The sequence below is a fragment of the Perognathus longimembris genome, chromosome 2 (assembly GCF_023159225.1).
Source record: "Perognathus longimembris pacificus isolate PPM17 chromosome 2, ASM2315922v1, whole genome shotgun sequence".
Classification (NCBI taxonomy): domain Eukaryota; kingdom Metazoa; phylum Chordata; class Mammalia; order Rodentia; family Heteromyidae; genus Perognathus; species Perognathus longimembris.
Genome location: NC_063162.1, coordinates 20,783,902 through 20,806,419, shown reverse-complemented (window position 1 = coordinate 20,806,419; position 22,518 = coordinate 20,783,902). Strand labels below are relative to the sequence as shown.

Here is a 22,518-nt window from a genome sequence, read left to right as displayed (position 1 = left end):
ATGCAGAGATCTCGGGATGAAGGTCAGAGACTTACAGAGAAGTTGGGGCAGCCCATGAGATTGTTTTCTAAAAGGACACACCTTTTCAGAAGAGTACTTTCCCTGGCTAGCCAGGCAGGAAAGCATAGAGGACTCCTCTATGCATCATTGAAATCTTGGGTTCTGGTCCCAGCCCTGCTGCTAAGTAACTGTCACATGCATGCGCACACTCCACCCCACAGTGACCCTCGGGTTCCTCATGTTCAAAATGAAGGATTCGTCTCTTGTTTCCCTTCCATTTAGTGCTCTAACTCAGTGGTTGAAGACAGGCTTTTTCCACCTCAGTTTACTCACTGCTTCCACAATGAACATAGGGCATCTGCTAATTGCGTATCTACTTATCACTAGTCCACAAAGTACCATTTAAGTTCTCGAGAATTCAAAATACTCAGCTCTCTCACCAGTCCTCCCTCTGCTTGTAGTGGAGAATAATTCAGCTCTAGCTCAGCAGCCTGCTGGGGCACAGGAGCCAAGGAGACAGGAAGGGCGACCTCTAGCGTCACCGGTCCCTTCAGCTTGCAGTGGTGTCTGCTTCCCTCCCAGGCAGATTGTGAAGGGGGCTGAGGTCAGCACTGCCACCCACAAGCCCCTCTGGGCTCTTCAGCACAATCCTAGGTCACTGGTTGGTGAATGTGAGCCTAGTAGAGAATGGTCTGCTACACTGGATTTGCAAGCTTTTATAAAGCATAAAGATGCTGTTGTAATTACAATCCTTGTCCACCTCATCTCTCTCGTCTCTCTCTCTCTCTCTCTCTCTCTCTCTCTCTCTCTCTCTCTCTCTCTCTCTCCTCTCTCTTTCCCCCCATCCTGGGACTTGAACTCAGGGTCTGGATACTATCCTTGAGGGTTTTGTTACTGGGTTGTTGTTGTTTTGCCAGTCCTGGGGCTTGAACTCAGGTCCTGAGCACTGTCCTGGCTTCCTTTTGGCTCAAGGCTAGCACTCTGCTGCTTGAGCCACAGCACCATTTCTGGCCATTTTCTATATATATGGTGCTGAGGAATCGAACCCTGGGCTTCATGTATATAAGGCAAGCACTCTTGCCACTAGGCCATATTCCCTTTGTTACTGTTTTTGCTAGCACTTTACCACTTGAGCCACAGCGCCGTTTCGGGTTTTCTGGTGGTTAATTGGAGAGAAGAATCTCAAAGACTTTCCGGCCCAGGCTGGCTTTGAACTGTAATCCTCAGATCTCTGCTTCTTGAGTAGCTGCATGAGCCACTGGTGCACAGCTCCTTGTCCTCCCTCTTGATTTCTTCTGTCTGAAAACATAGCCAGGTAGCATCTTGGCTTTGGCCTGTTGGTCCTTCCAGTCAGAGGGGGAAGGCTGTGGTGGTTCTGACCCTGGTCTGGCTAGCACCTGGGAACTAGGGATGGGACCTGTGTCGAGGCTAGAGGTAGATTAGTTTCTCCTGGGTTGTCTATGGACATTCTTACAGCCTAAGGTTTAAAGATGCTACTTGCAAGGTCTAAAGGAATCTTGGTTCTAGCTTCTAGTGAGGAGGCAGCACAGACTTCTAAGGAAAAGGGGCAGATCCTAGCTACTGAGAAGGGAGCTGGAGAAGTTCTGTTCTAGTGGTGTGTACCCTCCTGCTCCCCCCACCCCAAGGCAGGAAGAGGAAAAGAGGACATGCTCACCCATGGGGACCAAGATGGCTATGGCAGGCCCAAACTGTGGGCTATACACACACCTACAAGGCCAAGTGTACACGGCGAGTCCAGTGCCGTCTGCTTGGTTGTAAGCAGACAAGATCTGCTGCTCTACTTAAAAATAAACCTCCATCAACCCTTTACTGCTCACTGTGTTCCCTGCTGTGACCATAGTCTTAAGTCCTCATTGTTTGTGTGGCTTTCCTGGACCAGCACAACCTCCTTTCTAATTGTTCTTCCTGTTCCCCTAATCAGTCTATGAGAGACCATTCTCCATGCAGTGACAAAGGCGAGCTTTTAAAAATACAAATCAAAAGCCAGCCTCTGGTGGCTCATCCCTATAATCCTATTCAGGAGGCTGAGCTCTGAGGATCATGGTTCAAAGCCAGTCTGGGTAGGAAAGTCCGAGACTCTTAGCTCCAATTAACCACCAGAAAACAGGAAGTGGCTCTGTGGCTCAAAGTGGCAGAGCACTAGTCTTGAGCAAAAAGAGCTCCAACAACAAAAAAGTCAAGCTGGGTGCTGGCAAGCTCACACCTATAATCCTAGCTACTCAGGAGGCGAGATTTTAAAAAAATGTGGTTCGGAGCCAACCTAGGCAGAAAAGTCTTCAGAAGACTATCTCTATGCTGAGAATATGGCCTAGTGGCAAGAGTGCTTGCCTCGTATATATGAAGCCCTGGGTTTGATTCCTCAGCACCACATATGTAGAAAAGGCCAGAAGTGGCACTGTGGCTCAAGTGGCAGAGTGCTAGCCTTGAGCAAAAAAGAAGCCAGGGACAGTGCTCAGGCCCTGAGTCCAAGGCCCAGGACTGGCAAAAAAAAAAAAAAGACTATCTCCAATTAACCAGCAAAAAGCTGACCCAGAGGTATGAGTAAACCAAACATGAGGCTTTGAGTTCAAGCTACAATACTAACAAAGCATGAAACAACAAAAATATTTGCACTTGGGGCTGGGAAGAGTGCTCGCCTCTTATGCATGAAGCCCTGGGTTCGATTCCCCAGCACCACATATACAGAAAATGGCCAGAAGTGGCGCTGTGGCTCAAGTGGCAGAGTGCTAGCCTTGAGCAAAAGGAAGCCAGGGACAGTGCTCAGGCCCTGAGTCCAAGGCCCAGGACTGGCAAAAAAAAAAAATATTTGCACTTACATGTGGACAACCCAGCAATGACTTCCTATATTTGAGGTAGAAATCAGAACTCTTCTCTGCTCCTCACAAAGCCCCATCTGACCCCAGCTGTGTTTGCTCTCCAGTTCATTCCCTCTGCTACTCAGACCTTTCCCACCCAGAGGCCTTTCCACCTGCTTCCTCAACACCGGTCACTTTCTCTGGCATCTTCATCCCTGCCCTCCCCCGCCCCTATTCCTGCCCTCCCCAACTCCCATCACTTTCCCTGGCATCTTCAACCGGGCCCTTTCCCTTGTTGACAGTGGCCACCCTTCATTAATTATTTTATTGTCAAGGTGATGTACAGAGGGGTTACAGTTAAATAGTTAAATAAGTAAGCACATTTCTTGTTATACTTCTTAGCCCCTCCCTCATTTTTCTCCCCTCCCCCCTTTTTTTTGCCAGTCCTGGGACTTGAACTCAGGACCTGGGTACTGTCTCTGAGCTTCTTGTGTTCAGGGTTAGCGTTCTGCCACTTGAGCCACAGCGCCACTTCCGGTTTTATCTGTTTAGGTGGTGCTGAGGAATTGAACCCAGGGCTTCATGCATGCTACGCAAGCACTCTACCACTAAGCCACGTTGCCAGCCCATGGCCACCCTTATCACATCATCCAATATAATCAACTTCAAAGCATGTATGAGTCTCTAAAGTTCTTGTTTATTTATCAACCTTGAGACCAGGGAGCCTGAGTATCCAGAGGTGCTGAATGTCCTATAATCTGCACTCAATAAAATGTTTGTGGGCAAAATGAACACATGGACTGGTTGCTCAGGGATTTTCTAAAGAAACATGGCTTTATATACATCACCTGCCCTTGCTGCAGGCAGAATCATAAGAGGAAGCACTCCCCTAATTCGGTGCCATGGAGCCACACAGGCAGAAGTGAGGTGTGTTAGATGCTCTCCTCGCCCTGGGCTTCCTTCCAGGCTGGGCGCACTTTGAGCTTTATTTTGTAAGGATCAATCAGAAAGACCACTTTGGGGTCGCCCTCCAGGGAGGGCAGCTTCCCATCATCCGGCAGCTCGATGTCAAACCTCTGCAGCAAGGAGGCCATGATGAGGAAGAGCTCCTGACGGGCCAGGGCTTCTCCTATGCAGGCGCGAGGCCCAGCTCCGAAAGGCAGGTAGCTTAACGAGGGTGTGATGAGCTGTCTCTTTGTGGGATCCAAGAAGCGCTCTGTGGGAAAGGGGAGGCATCAGCCAAGGGCCAGGGCATGTAGACTTATGTTTCTGTCTGGGCCAGGGAGAAGACAGTGCCCTGTCCAGGAATCCCACTCAAGCAAAGATACAGCCATGTTCTCCTCCCTTAATGACACTACAGAGAAGTAGTTGGAAGGAGAGGGGCAGGTTTTATTGGGAGATTTCTCTAAGGAACAAATGTGCAAAAGAGAGAATGAGAGAGAAATGCAACAGTAAGGACTCGGAGCAGCCTACAGTAGGATGGGGATGGTAACAAGTCCATGATGGAGCTGAGAATTTTTCTAGTAGCAAGGGGAGAGATCACTCGCTGGGTAGTAAGAGTGAAGTCCAGACTAGCTGTGTGGTGTGGGGTGAAGACTGGGATGGGGTGGGACTAGAACTCACCAGGCATGAACTTGTCTGGCTGGTGCCATTCCTTCTCATTGTGATGCAGCGCCCACAGGTTGATGATGACTTGGGTGCCCTTGGGAATCTTGAACTCCCCAATGCTACCCCGGAGAGGGAGAAGATGAAGGGATTTGGAACGTTGCCTTCCCCTTCCTGCCCAGCCCCACGGCTCCACACACCTTATTCCCAAGGGAAAAGGACCTTTTGTCCCTCATTCCCATTTGCACATCTTGTCCTCACCTCTTGCCCAATCAAACATGAATGTAGCCCTGTAAGCCACTAGACTGGGTAGGAACAAAGTCTTTCATCCCACAAGCATGTCTCTGCGGGTAGCCTTCAGCCTCTGAGGGAAGCTAGGTGGACCTGTGGCTTCGTTCATGGGGGGCTGGAGGGGTGATGCATGGGTCAGAAGGGTCAGGGCTAGGATGGCTGATAGGTGCTGACCATAGGTGGGTGGTGGGCATGCTTGGGGAAGCGTGGGGGGGCTGCCTCATGGGGGGAGGGAGAGAAGCCACACCTGCAGTTGGTGTTGGCCTTGTGGGGGATCAGGACGGGGGCCACAGGCCGGATGCGAAGCACCTCTCGAATGGTGGCCTCCAGCAGAAGGAGGTGGGTTCTGTCACTGAAATTTGGCATTCGGTTGAAACCTATATTCTGATCAATCTCCTCCTGGACTTCCTTCTTCACCTGAGGGTTGGAGCAATGTGCAAATTAATCAGCATGTTTCAGCCTAAGTGAATTTGCGTGTTTAGCAGCACCCGATGGTCGCATCCAGTAGCCTCACCCCTACCCCCATTCCCAGAGAGGAGCCTGCAACCTCAGCCTTGCTTCTAGAAGATGAGACAGCTTTAACCCAGGGCCCGAGCAAGCTAGCCTCTGCTTGGGCTCAGCCTTCCTGCAGAGAAGGTCAAAGTCCATTGCCTCTCCTTCCATGTGGGACACAGAGGTCAGTCAGGCTGACTGGATTCCAAGGAGAAGAAGACAGGGGTGGACAGAAGCTCACCTGAGGGTTGTGCAGCAGGAACGCTACAATCCAACTCACCACAGAGGTGGTGGTCTCCACCCCCGCCCCAAAAATATCCGCTATGGTGGCAAGGATGTGTGTATCAGAGAGGATACTTGAATCCTGGCTTGGGCCACGATTGTTGTTTTCTGCATTCATTTGGGCTTGAATCAGAATGTCCAGCAGGCTGCTGATAGAGTCGCTTTGGAATTTCTCCTAGGTTGGGAGAAGAGGAGAGGTGAGGAAATAGGTCCTTTTTCTACCTACTTGCATCCTAGATGGCAGATTAGCAAGTCTCCTTATGTGTGAACATGCAATGGAGCTGGGCAGAATCTATAAACAGGAGATACCACTGGGTCTTCACTTGGGGAGGGCCTTAGAATCTTTTCTCATTCCTCACTTTCCCTACTCTCATTAGGCCAGTGTTTACTGTCTTCCTTGTCCCAGACTTTCTGCTAGGCTCTGGGGCTCATAAAGCATCCAAAATGTGTCCCCCCCTCCATCCTGTTCTCAGCCTCGCTCACCCTCATCGGCTCTGCCACGTACCTACCTTCTGCTTTTTGATTATTTCACCCAGCACTTCATCTCGAACTTTAACATTCTTCTTTATTTCTTGTAGGGTTTTATTGGGGAAAATCTGGAGAACAGAAAGCAATGTCAAATCCTTTCTTCTTCCATTTGGCTTTTCCAGCTGGAAGAATTACTTGTAGAGGCAGACCCACACTTTCTGGTCTAGGAAAAGGTCCCATTCTAACTCTGACCTTCAGCCATATTGGGGTAGGCAAGACAGGGACAAAATAGGATCACCCAGGGCAGGAACAAGTCCAAGTAAGGAAAGAAGGGATGGCCTCCTCTGCCCTTCCTCTTCCCTTCAGTCAGCAACCCCTGACTGTGCTGTGTGTCCCATCCATGGTAGGTAGTAGCCCTGGGAAGTAAGGCAGACTGAAGTCCCGTGACTTGAGCAAGTTCCTTAACTCAGTTAAGGCTGTTTTCTTACCAGCACACTGAGGATAATAATGTCTCTCCAAGGGGAATTTAAGGGTGAAGACATGAAGAAAGCCTCATTGGAAAATAAACTCATTACCGTGAATACTTAAAGGCTTGATTCAAAAGCCAGACCCATTCATGTAGTGAAGCGGCCAAGTATAGAAGACACAGAGAAGGGGTACACTGGGAAAAAGATGAGTCTGGAGCTGGACAGCAAAAGATCTGGGGACACTGGCCTAGCTTCATCCTTACCTTCAACCAGGGGAATATGTCCACTAGAGTTTCTTTGCCCAGACTATGCAAGATGCCTTCTGTAAAGTTCTTCATGATCTTCAACTTAGGATCCTCTCTCTTGAAGGACATGTTGAAGCAGATCAAGGAGATTATGTTGATGATCGACATGAAGACAGGCGCAGACAAATCTACATCCTCTCCATTGCAGGTGGCCAGAAAATCACACAAAGCATTGACTTCCCGACATACTGGGGGGAGAGAGGGGCACAAAGTCAATATTCTCAGCTCCCCCATTAGATCCCTCTTTGGCAGGGCACAAATGCAAGATGACCACTAGATGGCAGCAGTCGCCAAGAAATGGCTGGACTCCCATCCCCCATTCCCAAACCTTTATTCACTCTCCTGCCCCCAGTGGGATAAGCCCCAGCCCCAGGGCCAGCCAGGTACTCACTGAGATTTTCCAGTTTCTGGTCACCATCCCTAAACAGGGAAAAAGTGCCCAGCGCCAACTTCCTATGCAGTTGCCACTGAGCGCCAGAGTCGGCAAAGGCAATGCCCTTCCCCTTGTTTGACAGGAGGCTGAGAGTTTCCTTCAGAGAGAAAGCAAAGCAACATAAATGACACACCATCCACCCATCCTTGTCCTGGGCCTTCTGAGTCCCTCCCTCTATCTAGGGGAGAAGCTGGGGTACCTGCTACACTGACCTTCACAGGAAACATCCCTACTCCACTCCACTGTAAGCCTGAGGCCTTCTATTCCCAAGGCCAAGAGAGACTGTATAGCCAGGAGAACAAACTCTGAATTTGAACACAGGACTGCTGGGATTCAGGTCCTGGCTCAGGGGGGCCCTCTGAGGACTTGCCCTGAGTTTCAGAGCTGTGGGGTGATAGCTCTGTTCTGGGAAGAGGGAAACAAAAGCTCTCAGACTTCTTCTGTCTTTGCTTAGCCCTCCAGGAGTTGCTCCTCTCGTTTTTACTTTTCCTTGGCAAGCCTGTATGACCCAAGGCCATCTGTGAACAGGTGAATGTTTTGCCCACCAGGCTGGTCTTGGATCAGTGTGATCTTCCCAGAGGTTGGCTAAAGGCAGGAGTGTCTAAAGTCTCTCTTTCCTCCTTGACCAACAAGCCTCACCTGGTTAGCCTCCTTCCTTCTCTTTTGCTTCAGAGGAACCAGCAAAGGTGGGTATTAAGTCACTGGCCGGCTAATTGGGCTGACTGGTCCAAGGAAAACTTAGCCTTGGCCTGATGGAAGCTGAGAGCTTGGGACCCTGTTGGATGTTCAAGGGAGCATTAAATAGCAAGGTGGTGGCGGGGGTTGCTGGGCAGTGTTTCTAGAACAGCAGTTCAACCGCAAGCTTACTGAGATCCCAGGCAGCCCTGAAATGCTATTGTGGGTCAGTTGCCAGAGCCAGAGCCACAGGGAAACAGCAATCCCAGCCCTGCGAACACCAGGCTGCATCCCCTGGCCTTCCCCTGAGGATGCCCCGTTCCCAACCAAGAGCAGCACTCATGCTGGCTACCTGGGGAGCACAGGCCTGGCTGGCACGATCGATCCATTTGGATAAGGTGATGAGGTGACTCTCAGTCCTCTGTATCCACCCCTCCCCCCCCACCGCATGCTAGATGATCTTCCTTTAGTTCAGAGGCCAGGATGGATGGGTCAGTGGGTTTGTTCCTCTCCTATAAACCCCACTGGTCTGATTTTGGAAAAATTAAGAACTGCACAGCCAAGTGTCGGAGGCTCATAGCTGTAATCCTAGCTACTCAGGAGGCTAACACTTAAGAGGATTTCAGTCCAAAGCTAGCCCAGGTAGAAAAATCTGTAGAAGTCTACCCCTAATTAACCAGGAAAATGCCTGACTAGAGGCATGGCTCAAGTAATAGAGCAGCAGTCATGAGCAAGAATGCAGAGGGAGAGCATGAGGTCCCAAATTCAAGCTCTAATAGCCACACGCTCACACACACACACATTACACAACCCCAGAGAGTGATGAAGAAGAGGAAAAAGAGGCGCTGCTTACCACTTGGGAACGCCCAGAGAATTCCTTGCCCTTCTTGATAAGTACTTCCCTGGCCAGCTGTTGGTGACCCACAATCACTGTACTTGTGGGGCCCATACGAAAGGAATAGATGGGGCCATATTTTTCCTGCAGCTTGAAGAAGTTGACGTGCATATGGCCATGTCTGGGGAGGAATGGCAGGCTGCCCACCAGAGGCAAGGAGGGGAGGCTCTTAGGGAACTTGGCACCGAAGATCTTACTCTTAGGCCAAAAGAAATAGGCGAGGGTAAGCAACAGGAGGCTCAGCAGTTCCCACATGGCAGGCGCAGGATGGACAGCTGTGGGGTGGGAGAGCCTCAGTGTCTGTAGGCATCCTGAGGCTTTAATAAGGACTTCCCTGATTTTCTTCTTGATGTTGCATTATCTCTTGACCTGAAAAAGTTTACCCTGGAGTCAGGCCAAGCCTGAGGGCTTATCTGGAGCTTGCTCAATCCCAAGGCAAACCCCAGTAGGAGGAGCTGGCCTAGGGGAATGATAATGGTCACCTCCCACCATGAAAGACCTGAGTGCGCCTTGCAAGTGGTATCTGGTTTAGTGATCTAGGTCTCAAACTCTAGATATTATAAAATCAAAATTGCTAGACAGATAGTGGTGTCACCTGGTTACAATTAGAAGAGTTGGTCAAGGAGATTTTGTGTAGTCTTATCACGTAGCTGTTGAGGAAAGTGAGGTCTCCAAGTCCGTTTGTGGCAAGTCATATGAAACAATGACGACAGAACCCGGATGTCTAACACTGCTCTTTCCAAAGACATCAATACCCAGGTGCTGAGAGAACAGGCCTAGGTTCAAGTTCAAGTTCTAGCTTGGCCACTTTTTAGGTGAAAAACCTTGAGTGGGTTATTGAGTTCTTCCTGAGGGGGGAAAAATGCTTTTGCTGGGTGCTCATGCTGGTGACTCATGCCTGTAATCCTAGTTACTCAGGAAGCTGAGATTTGGGGATTGTGGTTTAAAGCCAGCCCAGGTAAGAAAGGCTGTTGAGGCTCTTTTCTCCAATTAACCACCAAAAAGTCAGAAGTGAAGTGGTGGTTCAAGTGGTAGAGTGCTAGCCTTGAGCAAAAAGCTCAGGGACAGCACCCAAGTCCTGAGTTCAAGCCAATGTTTGGTGTGTGTATGCGCATACATGTGTGCGTGAGCACACACACAAGTTGCTTTTTCCCCCCCAGTCCTGGGCTTGAACTCTGGGCCTGAGCACTGTCCCTGGCTTCTTTTTGCTCAAGGCTAGCACTCTACCACTTGAGCCCCAGCACCGCTTCTGGCTTTTTCCATATATGTAGTGCTGAGGAATCGAACCCAGGGTTTCATGCATTCAAGGCAAGCACGCTACCACTAGACCATATTCCCAGCCCACAATTGCTTTTATTATGTTAAAATATATGTAGTTTTAATCAATATATAAAAACAAATTATACATGTATAGGATAGCATGTGATGCTCTAATAACAATTTAACCTTTTAATGATTTTTAGATTTCAGGCATATGAAGTTGGTTCATAATCACATACAATTATCACCATTATCTACCTCTATACTTTTTGCATTGCCCCAAGCAGATGTTGGACTCTTCTAGTTCCTCATTTATTTTCTGTCACTATCAATATAGCTATTGCTCACAAATAAAATCACACAATATGTGTGTCTGGCTTATTTCACATATTTAGAGGTTTATCCCTGTGACAAAAATAAATATGGATCAGAGCTCTCTCTCTCTCTCTCTCTCTCTCTCTCTCTCTCTCTCTGGTGCCAGTTATGGGGCTTAAACTCAGGACCTGAGTGCTGTCCCTGAGCTTTTCGTTTGTGTTCAAGGCTAGCACTCTATCACTTGAGCCACAGCTCCACTTGCAGCTTTTTGGTGGTTAATTGGAGATGAGTGTCTCACTGACTTTCCTGCCTGGGTTGGCTTTGAATCTGTTTTTTTTTTTGCCAGTCCTGGGGCTTGGACTCAGGGCGTGAGCATGCCCCTGGCTTCTTTTTGCTCAAGGCTAGCACTCTGCCACTTGAGCCACAGCGCCACTTCTGGCCATTTTCTGTATATGTGGTGCTGGGGAATTGAACCCAGGGCCTCATGTATACGAGGCAAGCACTCCTGCCACTAGGCCATATCCCCAGCCCCTGGCTTTGAATCTTGATCCTCAAATCTCAGTTTCCTGATTAGTTAGGATTACAAGCATGAGCTACCAGCACCCAGCCAAAGCTTCAAATTTTTTTTGGCCAAATAATATTTGTCACATTTTATTTATCTAGTCATCAGATGATAAATACATGAGTTGTTTCTGCCGCTTGCTCATTTTGAACCAAGATGCTATGACTCTTGGTGTCCAAATATTGGTTTGAGTTTATGTTTTCGAATTTTGGTGGTGTCTTTGTAGAGTTGCTGAGCCATACGGTAAGCATAGGTTTACTAAACATTGCAAAGTTTCCATTTCCTCTTCTATAAAATAGGAATAGTAAAGGAGTCTACTTCACAAGGTTATTGTGATGAACCATTCATGCCAAAGGCTGTCTGGCACAGCACAGGTTTTCGTTCATTCACTATCATCTACTTGTGTTGTTATCATACCCAAACCAACGCCCTAGTTTTTTTGAGGTCTTGACATAGATCTTCCTGAAGCCCAATCCTTATCTTCTGCAGGAAAGCTTGAGTGGTGCAGGCAGTGTTTACCAATCATCCAGTATTCCTGAAGATTGTACAGGCCAAGGAAATGGACATTCTCCACCTCAGACTCACAGAGGTGTTGGGTCTGCAGACTGGCAACCAGTCAGGACTCCTTCATTGATTAAGACTCCTCAAGGTAGAGATGGAATTTCTGCTGTTCTCTGGTGTGACTGCCTGTCCTTACAAGGCTCTGTGCTGCCGTGAGAGTTGCTGGGATTGCAGGAGGGCAGGAGAGGGGACTTCCTGATGAATGTAAAGCTAGCCAAACCTTGCCAGTCAAACTGGTTCCTTAGTTGCCTGTTGCTTGTTCTTCAGACTTTTCTCTCTGTCTCTCTTTGTGTGTGTCTCTCTCTCTGTGTCTCTCTGTGTCTGTGTCTGTCTGTCTGTCTGTCTGTCTCTCTCTCTCTCTCTCTCTCTCTCTCTCTCTCTGTGTATGGTACAGGCACCAGCAGGGACTTGAACTCAGAACTTCATGCTCTCATTGGCTTTTTCTGCTACCACTTGAGCAAGTTCCATTTCTGCCTTTTGCTGGTTAATTGATGAGCTCCTCATGGACTTTTCTGCCTGGCTGGCTTTAAACCACAGGTCCTCCAATCTCAGTCTCCTAAGTAGCTAGGATTACAGGGGTGAGCCATCAGCACCTGCCTGGGTTTTTGTTTGTTTGTTTTTGCAAGTGTGGGTTTGAACTTAGGGCCTAGGCACTGTCCTTACATTTTTGTTCTCAAGGCTCATGTTCTACCACTTGAGCCACAGCTCCACTTCTGGATAGTTGGTAGTTAAATGGAGAGAAGAGAGTCTCAGACTTTCCTGCCCAGGCTGCTCAGCCTTCTGAGTAGTTAGGATTACAGGTGTGAACCACCAGCACCTGGCTTGTCCTTCAGACATTTAAGGCCTTTTGCAGCCGAAAGCATGGGCTGGGATAGTCAGAGGAGCCTGTATGGAAGAAAGAGGATTTTCTCTAGGCCCTGTGGAGAGCTGGGACATGAGGGGGAGAGATGGAGGAATTGAGAGGCTGGCACTGGCGGGGGGTAGCAGTTGGCGTGCAGTTGGCGTGCAGTCACCCATCACGGAGGATGCCAGTGGCCCTCACCTAGGAGCGAAGGTATGCTGGGGAGATCCCTGAGCATCCAGACCCAGAGCGCTCACTGGATCAGGCTCTGGAGCCCCAAATGGAAGGCCAGGGAGGCCTTCGCAGGGAAGGAGCTGTTAACATTGTGGGGTAGGGGGTTCGAGGTGACAGTGGTGTAGGTGAGTACGCTGACATCAGGGCAGGCTACACTCCATGTGAGGCTCTTATGGAAGGTGTGACAGCAGGCTGGGGAAACGGGACCCCTTAGGTGTGAAATCCAGGCCGAGGCCTCAGTGGGGCCTGCTGGCTGTGAGAGCAATGCGAAGAGAGCAATGCCAAGGCCCCAAGGGCCGCATGCTGTTCCTAGACTAGAGGGAGTGCTGGGGCCAGACTGACGCCTCACTCCCATCGCAAACATCAAGTGGGAACTTTGTAAAAATAACAGAATTCAGTGCTTCTCTCTCCCATTCCCTTATTATGAGCGCTATTCATAATTTTGAAAAGAAACAAAATGTAAAGAAGTTATTCCTAATAGCAAAAAACTAACAAAAATAAGCTGTTCATAATAGGAAACAAAGCAAAAAAAAAATCACTAAAATGTACTTTTTGATCTAAATGAGGCACTTTTTCTGTCATTAAAGACCTTGCTAATATACATACACGATACATATATATCACACATATATTATGTATATTGCATATATATAGTACATAAACATGTTTTTGTTTATTTGTTTTGTTTTTGTTGCCAGTCCTGGGGCTTGGACTCAGGGCCTGAGCACTGTCCCTGGCTTCCTTTTTGCTCAAGGCTAGCATTCTACCTCTTGAGCCACAGCGCCACTTCCGGCTTTTTTCTATTTTTTTTTTTTGGCCAGTCCTGGGCCTTGGACTCAGGGGCTGAGCACTGTCCCTGGCTTCCTTTTGCTCAAGGCTAGCACTCTGCCACTTGAGCCACAGCGCCACTTTTGGCCATTTTCTGTATATGTGGTGCTGGGGAATTGAACCCAGGGCTTCATGTATACAAGGCGAGCACTCTTGCCACTAGGCCATATCCCCAGCCCCCGGCTTTTTTCTATATATGTGGTGCTGAGGAATCGAACCCAGGGCTTCATGTATATGACACGAGCACTTTACCACTAGGCCACATTCCCAGCCCCCATAAACATGTTTTATATAGCTATATTGCATATTGTATTAGGTATATAGATACATTGCATATACTTACATATTACATAGGCAAGATACCTATATAATATTGCATGTACCTATATGACACATGTATATACATTGTATCTATGTATATTATATGAGCTAGGGTGAGCAACACACACACACACACACACACACACACACACACACACACACACACACCTTGGTTTTATTTGGTGTTGGGGATTTAACCCAGGGCCTTACACATGCTAGGCAAATACTGTACTGCTGAGTTATATCTCCAATCTGACTTCTATTTGTGGGAGCCATGCACCAAGCTGTGAGGTGTGATGCCAATGTCTCAGTAACGCTCCCGGAATGCAAAGATGGAGCAGTCTAAGCAATGTTTAACCTGAGAGTCTGTGTTAAGGTTGGAATGTTTATTGCTTCCCTCCAATGATAAGGAAGTTATTTATCACTTGTACGTCAACTGTGCCCCCTGTTAATGATTGCAACCCTTGCCTTTACACATATCTTCAGTCCCTTCCCCTTGTACTAAACTCAATAAAAACCCTTGCTAATGGGCTCTACGGATCTAACAGCAGGAACTGCCTCGGGTCCTTGTCCCCTCAACTTCAGATCTTCCCCGGTCTACCTTCGTTGTGCTGACCCCAGTTGCAGCAGATTGCGATACTGATTACTATGATGATGATTCCAGGAATGAAATTCAAAGCTTTCTGCATGCAAAGCTTTATCTGTGAACTATTAGCCCAGTTCTCCTTGTTTTGTTCATGTGAGTGTGCTGTACTGATCCCAGTTGCAGCAGATTGCGATATTGATTACTATGATGATGATGGTGATTCCAGGAATGAAATTCAAAACTTTCTGCATGCAAAGCTTTATCTCTGAACTATTACCCCAGTTCTCCTTGTTTTGTTTATGTGAGTGTGCATATGTGTTTGGCAGTATCAGGGCTTCAAATCAGGGCCTTTCACTTGCTTAGCTCTCACTCTTACTACTTGAGCCATTCCTCTAGCCTCCTCTTTTGTTTTGTGTGGACACACACACACACACACACACACACACACACACACACACACACACACCTGGGGTTTTAACTCCGGGCCTGGGCACTGTCCCAGAACTTCTTTTGCTTTTACTTGAGCCACAGCACCACTTCTAGCCTTTTCTGTTTATGTGGCACTGAGGAATCAAACCCAGGGCTTCATGCATGCTAGGCAAGCACTCTACCACTAAGCCACTTTCCTCTATTTTATTTTTCCTTATCCAAAGTATAATCTTTAATGTAAGACTATCCACATGTTGTATAATGGTAAAATATTTTCAAACATCTCACAAGTATATACCTATTGGAACAATACTTGATTATTTTTTACTGTTACATAATAAATCCAGACAATAAATATAATTATTTCTATACCCAGACCACAGGAGAAGAGACAACCTCTCATATACATCTTGCAGGCAGTAGTTCTCTCTGGGACTCCAAAATCCAGAGTTTCCCATCAGTAGACACTACTGCCAGCAATGTTTCAGTTACGATTATTGTTATGGAAAACAAAAGGTGTTGCTTATTCCCTTGAGGTGGTTTCAGGTTTCCACCGGAGGAGATAGCTCATGTCACAACAGTGGATAAAGCAACCATAGGCACAACAACAGCAACAAAAAATACTTCTTGCTCTGATGCTGAGATACAAGGGGATGAAAACATTGGTCCACCAGCAGAGAATTTTCAAACCTGTTCTCCCAAGTGAATAAAGCAGAGTAGATTCCCATCTATATAGCCAATACAAACATACTGCTGGAAACATGATAGGGAAGAGAAAAGTGACTTTCCATAGGAATATTCCCGAACTACATTCCCTTTGGCAGGCTTCACAAACAGTGTGGCAAAATAGGTGAAGAAAAGACAGTTCCTTCACATGTGAACTTCCAAACACACTTCTTTTTCTAAATGTCTAGTGCATACACATGTTGGTCGTATGAGCCAATGAAAAGGAGTCCTGCAGTTGGATCCAAGGTCAGTGAGCTTTTGACAGCATCTTCTGCAGTAAAGACCCAGTATTTCTCTCCACTGTTACTTTGTAGAACATGAATGAATCCATTGCAATGGCCCACTGTAATCAAGTTTCCACGCTTGGATACACAGGCTGAGGATTCAATTCGATCTCCCAAAAGCTGTTCCTGTTTCACCTTCTTTCTGTGGAGTTACTCTTGCTGCATGTCTGGTATTCATCTATGAACACTGAAAAATATGGTTGTAATTCTCTAAAAGAGAACTGCTGAGAATAACTTCTAGAAGCCCAGGTACTGATGGACCAACAAGTCTTTCAATCTCAAAGAGGAGTCATACAGGCTTTAAGGAATCTCCACCAATATTTGAGAAGACTAACTCATTAGGAACCTTCAAAGTATCTTCTGAGAGACTTAGAATAGACTTCCACAAATACTGTAATTTTTCCCAAAGTTCTTCTTTTCCATGGAGCTTATTCTCTGTTTTTGAGTTTAGGCAGTCTAAATAAATCTTGTTTAACTCAGAAACATCAGTTTTGCCATGGGCTATAAATGGTAGAGTATCAGTCAGCCAAAGTTTGTCTGGGATGGCACAATTTGGAAGATGTTTCTGCAGTTCTTTTTTTTTTTTTTTGCCAGTCCTGGCACTTGAACTCAGGGCCTGAGCACTGTCCCTGGCTTCTTTTTGCTCAAGGCTGGCACTCTACCTCTTGAGCCACAGCATCATTTCCAGCTTTTGCTGTTTATGTGGTACTGAGGAATCGAACCCAGGGCTTTGTGCATGCTAGACAAGCACTCTACCATTAAGCCATATTCCCAACACTGTTTCTGTAGTTCTTTAAAGATATACTCCTTTACTAAATTTTCCTTTGGTACTATGAAGGAAATTAACTTTTCCTGATTATACCATGTAACTGCACATGTTTCCACGTGCTGAAGTTGTTCAGCAACCTGTTGCACAAGTTCAATGTTAAGATGCTTGCCATGAGGTTTAATCTGACTCTCTTTTTGTCCCAAGAAAAATATCTCTCCATCTCACATTGTACCAAGTGGTACTGTCATTTCAACATCAAGAAAACACACTCTGTTTTGCCTTCTTGAATTCTGAAACCATTCATACCTCTGACTTCAACTACTGTGGATATCCCAAATAGTGGATATCCCAGTTGTACAGACAATTCACATTTCAAAGTAGAGTTAAGAATGTCCGGATTAAGAATGTGGCTTAGCGGTAGAGTGCTTGCCTATCATGCATGAAGGCCTGGGTTCGATTCGTCAGCACCACCTAAACAGAAAAAGCCAGAAGTGGTGCTGTGGCTCAAGAGGTAGAGTGCTAGTCTAGAGGAAAAAGAAGCCAGGGACAGTGCTCAGGCCCTGAGTTCCAAACCCTCAGGACTGGCCAAAACAAAACACACACACACACACACACACACACACACACACACACAAAAGAATGTCCTCTGGGATCCTGGAAAGGGTTGCCCAATGTGATACCTCTGTGATACCATAAATGTTAAATATTTTAGTTTTATTGCCTTCTTCTCTCCAGCTGCTGAGAACAATCAGTGATTGAAATGCTTCCCCTCCAAGGGCTAATACTTGAGAAGTACTGGCTGATAAAACAGTTGATTTGATAAGCTGAGATTCAAATCTTCCAAACAATGTTGGTATTGCCTGCAAAACAGTGACTGTGTGATGGGAAATGAGAACAGCAGCTAATTGTTTTGTTCCAGTCCTGGGGCTTGAATTCAGGGCCTGAGCACTGTCCCTGGCTTCTTTTTGCTCAAGGCTAGCACTCTTCCTCTTGAGCAACAGTGCCACTTTTGGCTTTTTCTATGTATGTGGTGCTGAGGAATGGAATCATGTATACAAGGCAAGCACTCTACCACTAGGCCACATTCCCAGCCCCACAATAGCTAATTTTGATGGGAGTACTTTGACAGAAGTTAGTACAGTAAGAAGTAAGGCACCACTTGACAGAGCAATGAATATTTCTACAATAGAAGGATTGAAGGTCAGAGGTGAAGCCATAAACAAAACATCTTCTTGTGTAATGTCAAAAAGTATTTGAAAATATTGGCCACTTGGCAGTATATATGCACGAGGCATTCTGATCATCTTTGGTGTTCCTGTAGTCCCTGATGTATGCAGAACATAGGCCAAGCAGTGCTTTAGCCTCACAACCATGTGTTCTTTTTCTTCCTTGCTCTTCTCAGAACTCATGTAGTCTTTTCTGTTCTCTTTTTCATTTTTGTCTTGTCTATCATTTAGCATCAAGTTCACGGCAACATTTTCCCAGTGTAGTCTAAACAGTACTAGATCATTATGTTCTACGGTAACCGGATCACAGTTTAATAATGGTTCATAGGAAGCTTTCAATTTGTTAATTTGCTTTTTCTTCAACAAGAATATATTGAACAGTAGAGATCATGTCTGTAAAGCAACAAACTTCTTTTCAAATGGTATTTCTACATATTTTGGTCAGCGACTTTAGATCATCTCTCTAAAACCAAACAATTACTAAATAAACATAAAAAGGTCTCAACAGCTACATACATATGATATATAAGATGAGGCTAAGCAAAATGAACTCCAAGAGATGGAAACAGGAGGATTTTACTGTTGTCAATGTTTAACGTACTTGGTGAATTTCCTTTGACGTACCCCCTGTGGTCACTGTATATTATTCTGGTATACTGGATATTGTATATATGCTTATCTGAACTGGGGAAGGGAAAGAAAAATGAAGGAGGGCTGGGAATATGGCCTAGTGGCAAGAGCGCTTGCCTCCTACACATGAAGCTCTTGGTTCGATTCCCCAGCACCACATATATGGAAAACGGGCAGAAGGGGCGCTGTGGCTCAGGTGGCAGAGTGCTAGCTTGGGGAGGGGGGTGGGGGAAGCCAGGGACAGTGCTTGAGGGGGGGGGGTGGGGAAGCCAGGGACAGTGCTCAGGCCCTGAGTCCAAGGCCCAGGACTGGCCAAAAAAAAAAAAAGAAAAATGAAGGAGGGTGTAGCAAATATGACAAGAAATGTACTCACTACCTTATTATGTAACTATACCCTCTCTGTACATCGTCTTATCAATAAAATTTAATTTTAAAAAATTCAAAAAAAAGAATATATTGTAGATCACATGTTTTCATAAAATGAGTTGATAATGGTCATGGTGAATCTGGGTCAATAGGAGTATAGACAGTAGGAACCTGGAGAATTCCTAAGATCCAGGAAGATAAGTTTATCCCAGGTTTACAGTAGAGACCAATTTCTTAAATTCCTTGAAAGTCACAGTGTGATAGAAGAAAAGCACTAATCACCATCTTATAGATGTAAGAAATTGGAGGCTGGTTGTTACCTTGATGAAAACATACAGCCACTCTGTCCAAATAAAGGGAGGCATCTTGATGCACCAAGTCCTGCAGAGTCATTTCACTGAAGCTCATCTAAGCAATCAGTGGCAGAGAATTCATACACATCTATACAAGAACTGTTTTTCTGTTTTTAATTTCCATGATCTCAGTCTCAGGTGTTTCATTCATCGAATCATGAATATATAGACTCATAGGAATTCTCCATTTATTCCATGCCCACACATTTTGGGGACTTGCTGGAAATTCTAGGCAAGATTCTGTGTGTGTGTGTGTGTGTGTGTGTGTGTGTGTGTGTGTGTGTGTCAGTCGTGGGGCTCGAATTTGGGACCTGGGCGTTGTCCCTGAGTTCTTTATTTTTTTTCTGAAGGCTAGTACTCTACCACTTTGATCCATAGCTCCACTTCTAGTTTTCTGCTGGTTAATTGGAATTAAGAGTCCCATGGACTTTCCTGCCTTGGTTGGCTTCTAACCGTGATAATCAGATTTCAGCTTCCTGAGTGGTGAGGGTTACTGCCCTGAGCCATGAACACCTCCCCCAACCCCCGCTGGGCAAGATTCTTGAACGTTAAAGCCGCACTCTTCTCAGTCATAAAGTGAGGTGGCTGGAGTTGAGGTTGGAGTGAAGCTTTCCTTAGGGTGCTTGAGTTCCATTGCAGAATAAGACTTTCTAGACAAGTCACAATGGCAAGAAAACTTGGCAGAGCTTCATTGAGTAAGTAAACAAGCAGGCAAGTAGACGAAAAGCAGACAAACAAAAGGGTAGAGGCACTCTCCAGTAGAGTGTGGATGCTCTGATAGGGAGATAGAGAGACACATATGGAGAGACCCAGACCCAGAGAGAGACACTCTTCTATTGTTTTTAAAGTCTGAATTCTATTGTGAATGAACTAAACAAGTACCACAATGAATATAACTGATCCTATTATTTTACTCTGCATTTAAGTTCTTAGTTTTATCATCACTATTGAAATAAAAATAACTAAAGCCAGGTGCCAGTGACTCATGCCTGTAATCCTAGCTACTCTGGAGGCTGAGATCAGAAAATCTCATTTCAAAGCTAGCCCAGGCAGGAAAGTTTATGAAACTCATTTTGAATTAACCAGCATAAAGCCAAAAGTAGAGCTGTGGCTCTAGTGGTAGAGTTCTAGCCTTGAACAAAAAAAGAAAAAGGACACTTCCTAAGCACAGAGTTCAAGCCCCAGTACTGGCACAAAAAAAGTAATAAGTAAAAAAAAATTAACTTTAAGAAAAAGTCTTTAGGGGCTGGGGATATGGCCTAGTGCGAGTGCTTGCCTAGTAGGCATGAAGCCCTAGGTTTGATACTGCAGCACTACATAAACAGAAAAAGCCAGAAGTGGCGCTGTGGCTCAAGAGGTAGAGTGCTAGCCTTGAGCAAAAAGAAGCCAGGGACAGTGCTCAGGCCCTGAGTCTAAGCCCCAGGAGTGGCGAAGGAAGGAAGGAAGGAAGGAAGGAAGGAAGGAAGGAAGGAAGGAAGGAAGGAAGGAAGGAAGAGGGGCTGGGGATATAGCCTAGTGGCAAGAGTGCCTGCCTCGGATACACGAGGCCCTAGGTTCGATTCCCCAGCACCACATATACAGAAAACGGCCAGAAGCGGCACTGTGGCTCAAGTGGCAGAGTGCTAGCCTTGAGCGGGAAGAAGCCAGGGACAGTGCTCAGGCCCTGAGTCCAAGGCCCAGGACTGGCCAAAAAAAGAAAAAAAAAGAAGAAAAAGAAAGAAAGAAAGAAAGAGAAAGAAAAGAAAGAAAGAAAGAAAGAGGAGGGGAGGGGAGGAGAGAAGAGAAGAGAAAAAGCCTTTAGTGAAACCTTTATGCATAGTATTAATTTTTTAAAGATAAAATGTTTTGTCCAGGCACCAGTGGCTTATACCTGTAATCCTAGTACTCAGGAGGGTGAGATCTGAGGATCATAGTTCAAAGCCAGTCTGGGCAGGAAAGTCCATGACACCCTTATTTCCAGCTAACCACCAGAAAACCAGAAGTGGAGCTCTGGCTCAAAGTGGTAGAGCGCTAGCTTTGAATGTAAGAGCTCAGGGACGGTGCCTCGGTTCTGTGTTCAAGCACCACAATTGCCAAAAGAAAAGCAAGAATGTTTTGCTGCTCAAAGGATGTGTGTGTGTGTGTGTGTGTGTGTGTGTTTTAAAGGTTATGACAAATATTGACTGATTTTTTGAGCTATATTATATTAATTATGATTCTAGGGAACTGAGCCACGAGGGTATTAAAGTAACGAAAGAGCAGAAAAGCAACCTAAAAAAAAAAAAAGATCACCTCTAACTAATGGAGAGTTCATAGCCAGCCCTTATCTCCAACTAACTACCAGAAAATCGCAAGTGGCACTGTGGCCCAGTGGTAGAGCACTAGCCTTGAGCTGAAGAGCTCAGGCCCAGAGTTCAAGCCCCATGGCTCTCCCCTAATATTATTGATTATTTTCATCTTTGCTCAACCCTTTACTTTGAAGTGTCATATTATTTGAAATTCTTTCTTTCCTTCTCTCCTTCCCATGGTCATCTCTGTATGTCAAGGTTCCTGTCTGCCTTTGGCACTTCTCCATTGGCATCCTCCTTAGATGACTTCAAACTCTCAAGGTCTTAACCACCTCCAATAGACAACACTTAACAAATTGGTACTGTTCTTGGCTTCCACAGACTATGTCAAACGAAAGCAGTCGCCCTGGACATCAGTCATTGCCCTTCAGCCCAAATAGGATTTCACTTGAGGTTTCTGGTTTTGTGCCTTGGATCATGAGAATCTGGGCCAAGAAAAATCCATTCTCAGGGCAGTAAAGCTAATTAAATGTTCGCTTCAGAGAAGAGGCAGTGAGTTAAGACTTAAATTTAATTCTCCTGGTTATAATTCAGTTACATGATATATATTATATTTTCCAGGATAGTAAGGATACATCTGTCATTCAGGTGATGGAAAAAGTTTATAGTTTATGCAGAGTTATTTTACAGTTTTATTTCAAATTAAAAGCAAAAAAAAAAAATCCTTCAGTATATCGAATTGTATTAATGGCTTTTGTTTATTTGCTCCTTTGGGTCTTTTAATTTACTAGGTGAGACTATAGCCATGTTTAGTCTGGAGCAACAAAAGCAAAATTCTCTTGAGTACTTCCTGCAGTGCCTCATGAATTATTAAGTTCCCCACTCTGGCTGATGAGAAGAGTGCTAGGGTTCCCTCAAAAGCATGTATTGAAACTTCATCGCCAAGAAAACCAAAAACTGGTTCTTTAAGAGCTGGAGCTTGTGCTGGGGATATGGCCTAGTGGCAAGAGTGCTTGCCTTGTATACATGAGGCCCTGGGTTCAATTCCCCAGCACCACATATATAGAAAATGGCCAGAAGGGGGGGGTGCTGTGGTTCAAGTGGCAGAGTGCTAGCCTTGAGCAAAAGGAAGCCAGGGACAGTGCTCAGGCCCTGAGTCCAAGTCCCAGGACTGGCCAAAAAAAAAAAAAAAAAGAGCTGGAGCTTGTGCTGGGGATATGGCCTAGTGGCA

The 22,518-nt window shown here is 46.0% G+C and overlaps 1 protein-coding gene and 2 pseudogenes across 1 annotated transcript; all 3 read right to left on the bottom strand.

Annotated features, from left to right (window-relative positions):
* Positions 1–3,730: 3,730 nt before the first annotated feature.
* LOC125346105 (steroid 17-alpha-hydroxylase/17,20 lyase) lies at positions 3,731–9,242 on the bottom strand. The gene is made up of 8 exons (XM_048338343.1): positions 8,688–9,242; positions 7,118–7,256; positions 6,685–6,914; positions 5,996–6,082; positions 5,446–5,661; positions 4,960–5,129; positions 4,440–4,543; positions 3,731–4,032 (listed from the first exon to the last, which is right to left on the bottom strand). Exons 1-8 carry the CDS (start codon positions 8,982–8,984, stop codon positions 3,749–3,751), a joined length of 1,527 nt encoding a protein of 508 aa, XP_048194300.1. The 5' UTR covers positions 8,985–9,242; the 3' UTR covers positions 3,731–3,748.
* A 5,570-nt stretch (positions 9,243–14,812) lies between these two features.
* Positions 14,813–15,820, bottom strand: LOC125343802 (annotated as a pseudogene).
* On the bottom strand, positions 15,819–19,147 carry LOC125346098 (annotated as a pseudogene).
* Positions 19,148–22,518: the final 3,371 nt, after the last annotated feature.

What these genes read in the sequence shown, in the direction of transcription:
- LOC125346105 (XM_048338343.1), bottom strand. Translation starts at nt 8,984, where the DNA reads ATGTGGGAACTGCTGAGCCTCCTGTTGCTTACCCTCGCCTATTTCTTT. An exon ending in TCTCTGGGCGTTCCCAAGTG is followed by an intron (nt 7,257 to 8,687) that starts GTAAGCAGCGCC and finishes TTCTCTCTGAAG; the next exon opens with GAAACTCTCAGCCTCCTGTC. An exon ending in ACATATTCCCCTGGTTGAAG is followed by an intron (nt 6,083 to 6,684) that starts GTAAGGATGAAG and finishes TCTGTTCTCCAG; the next exon opens with ATTTTCCCCAATAAAACCCT.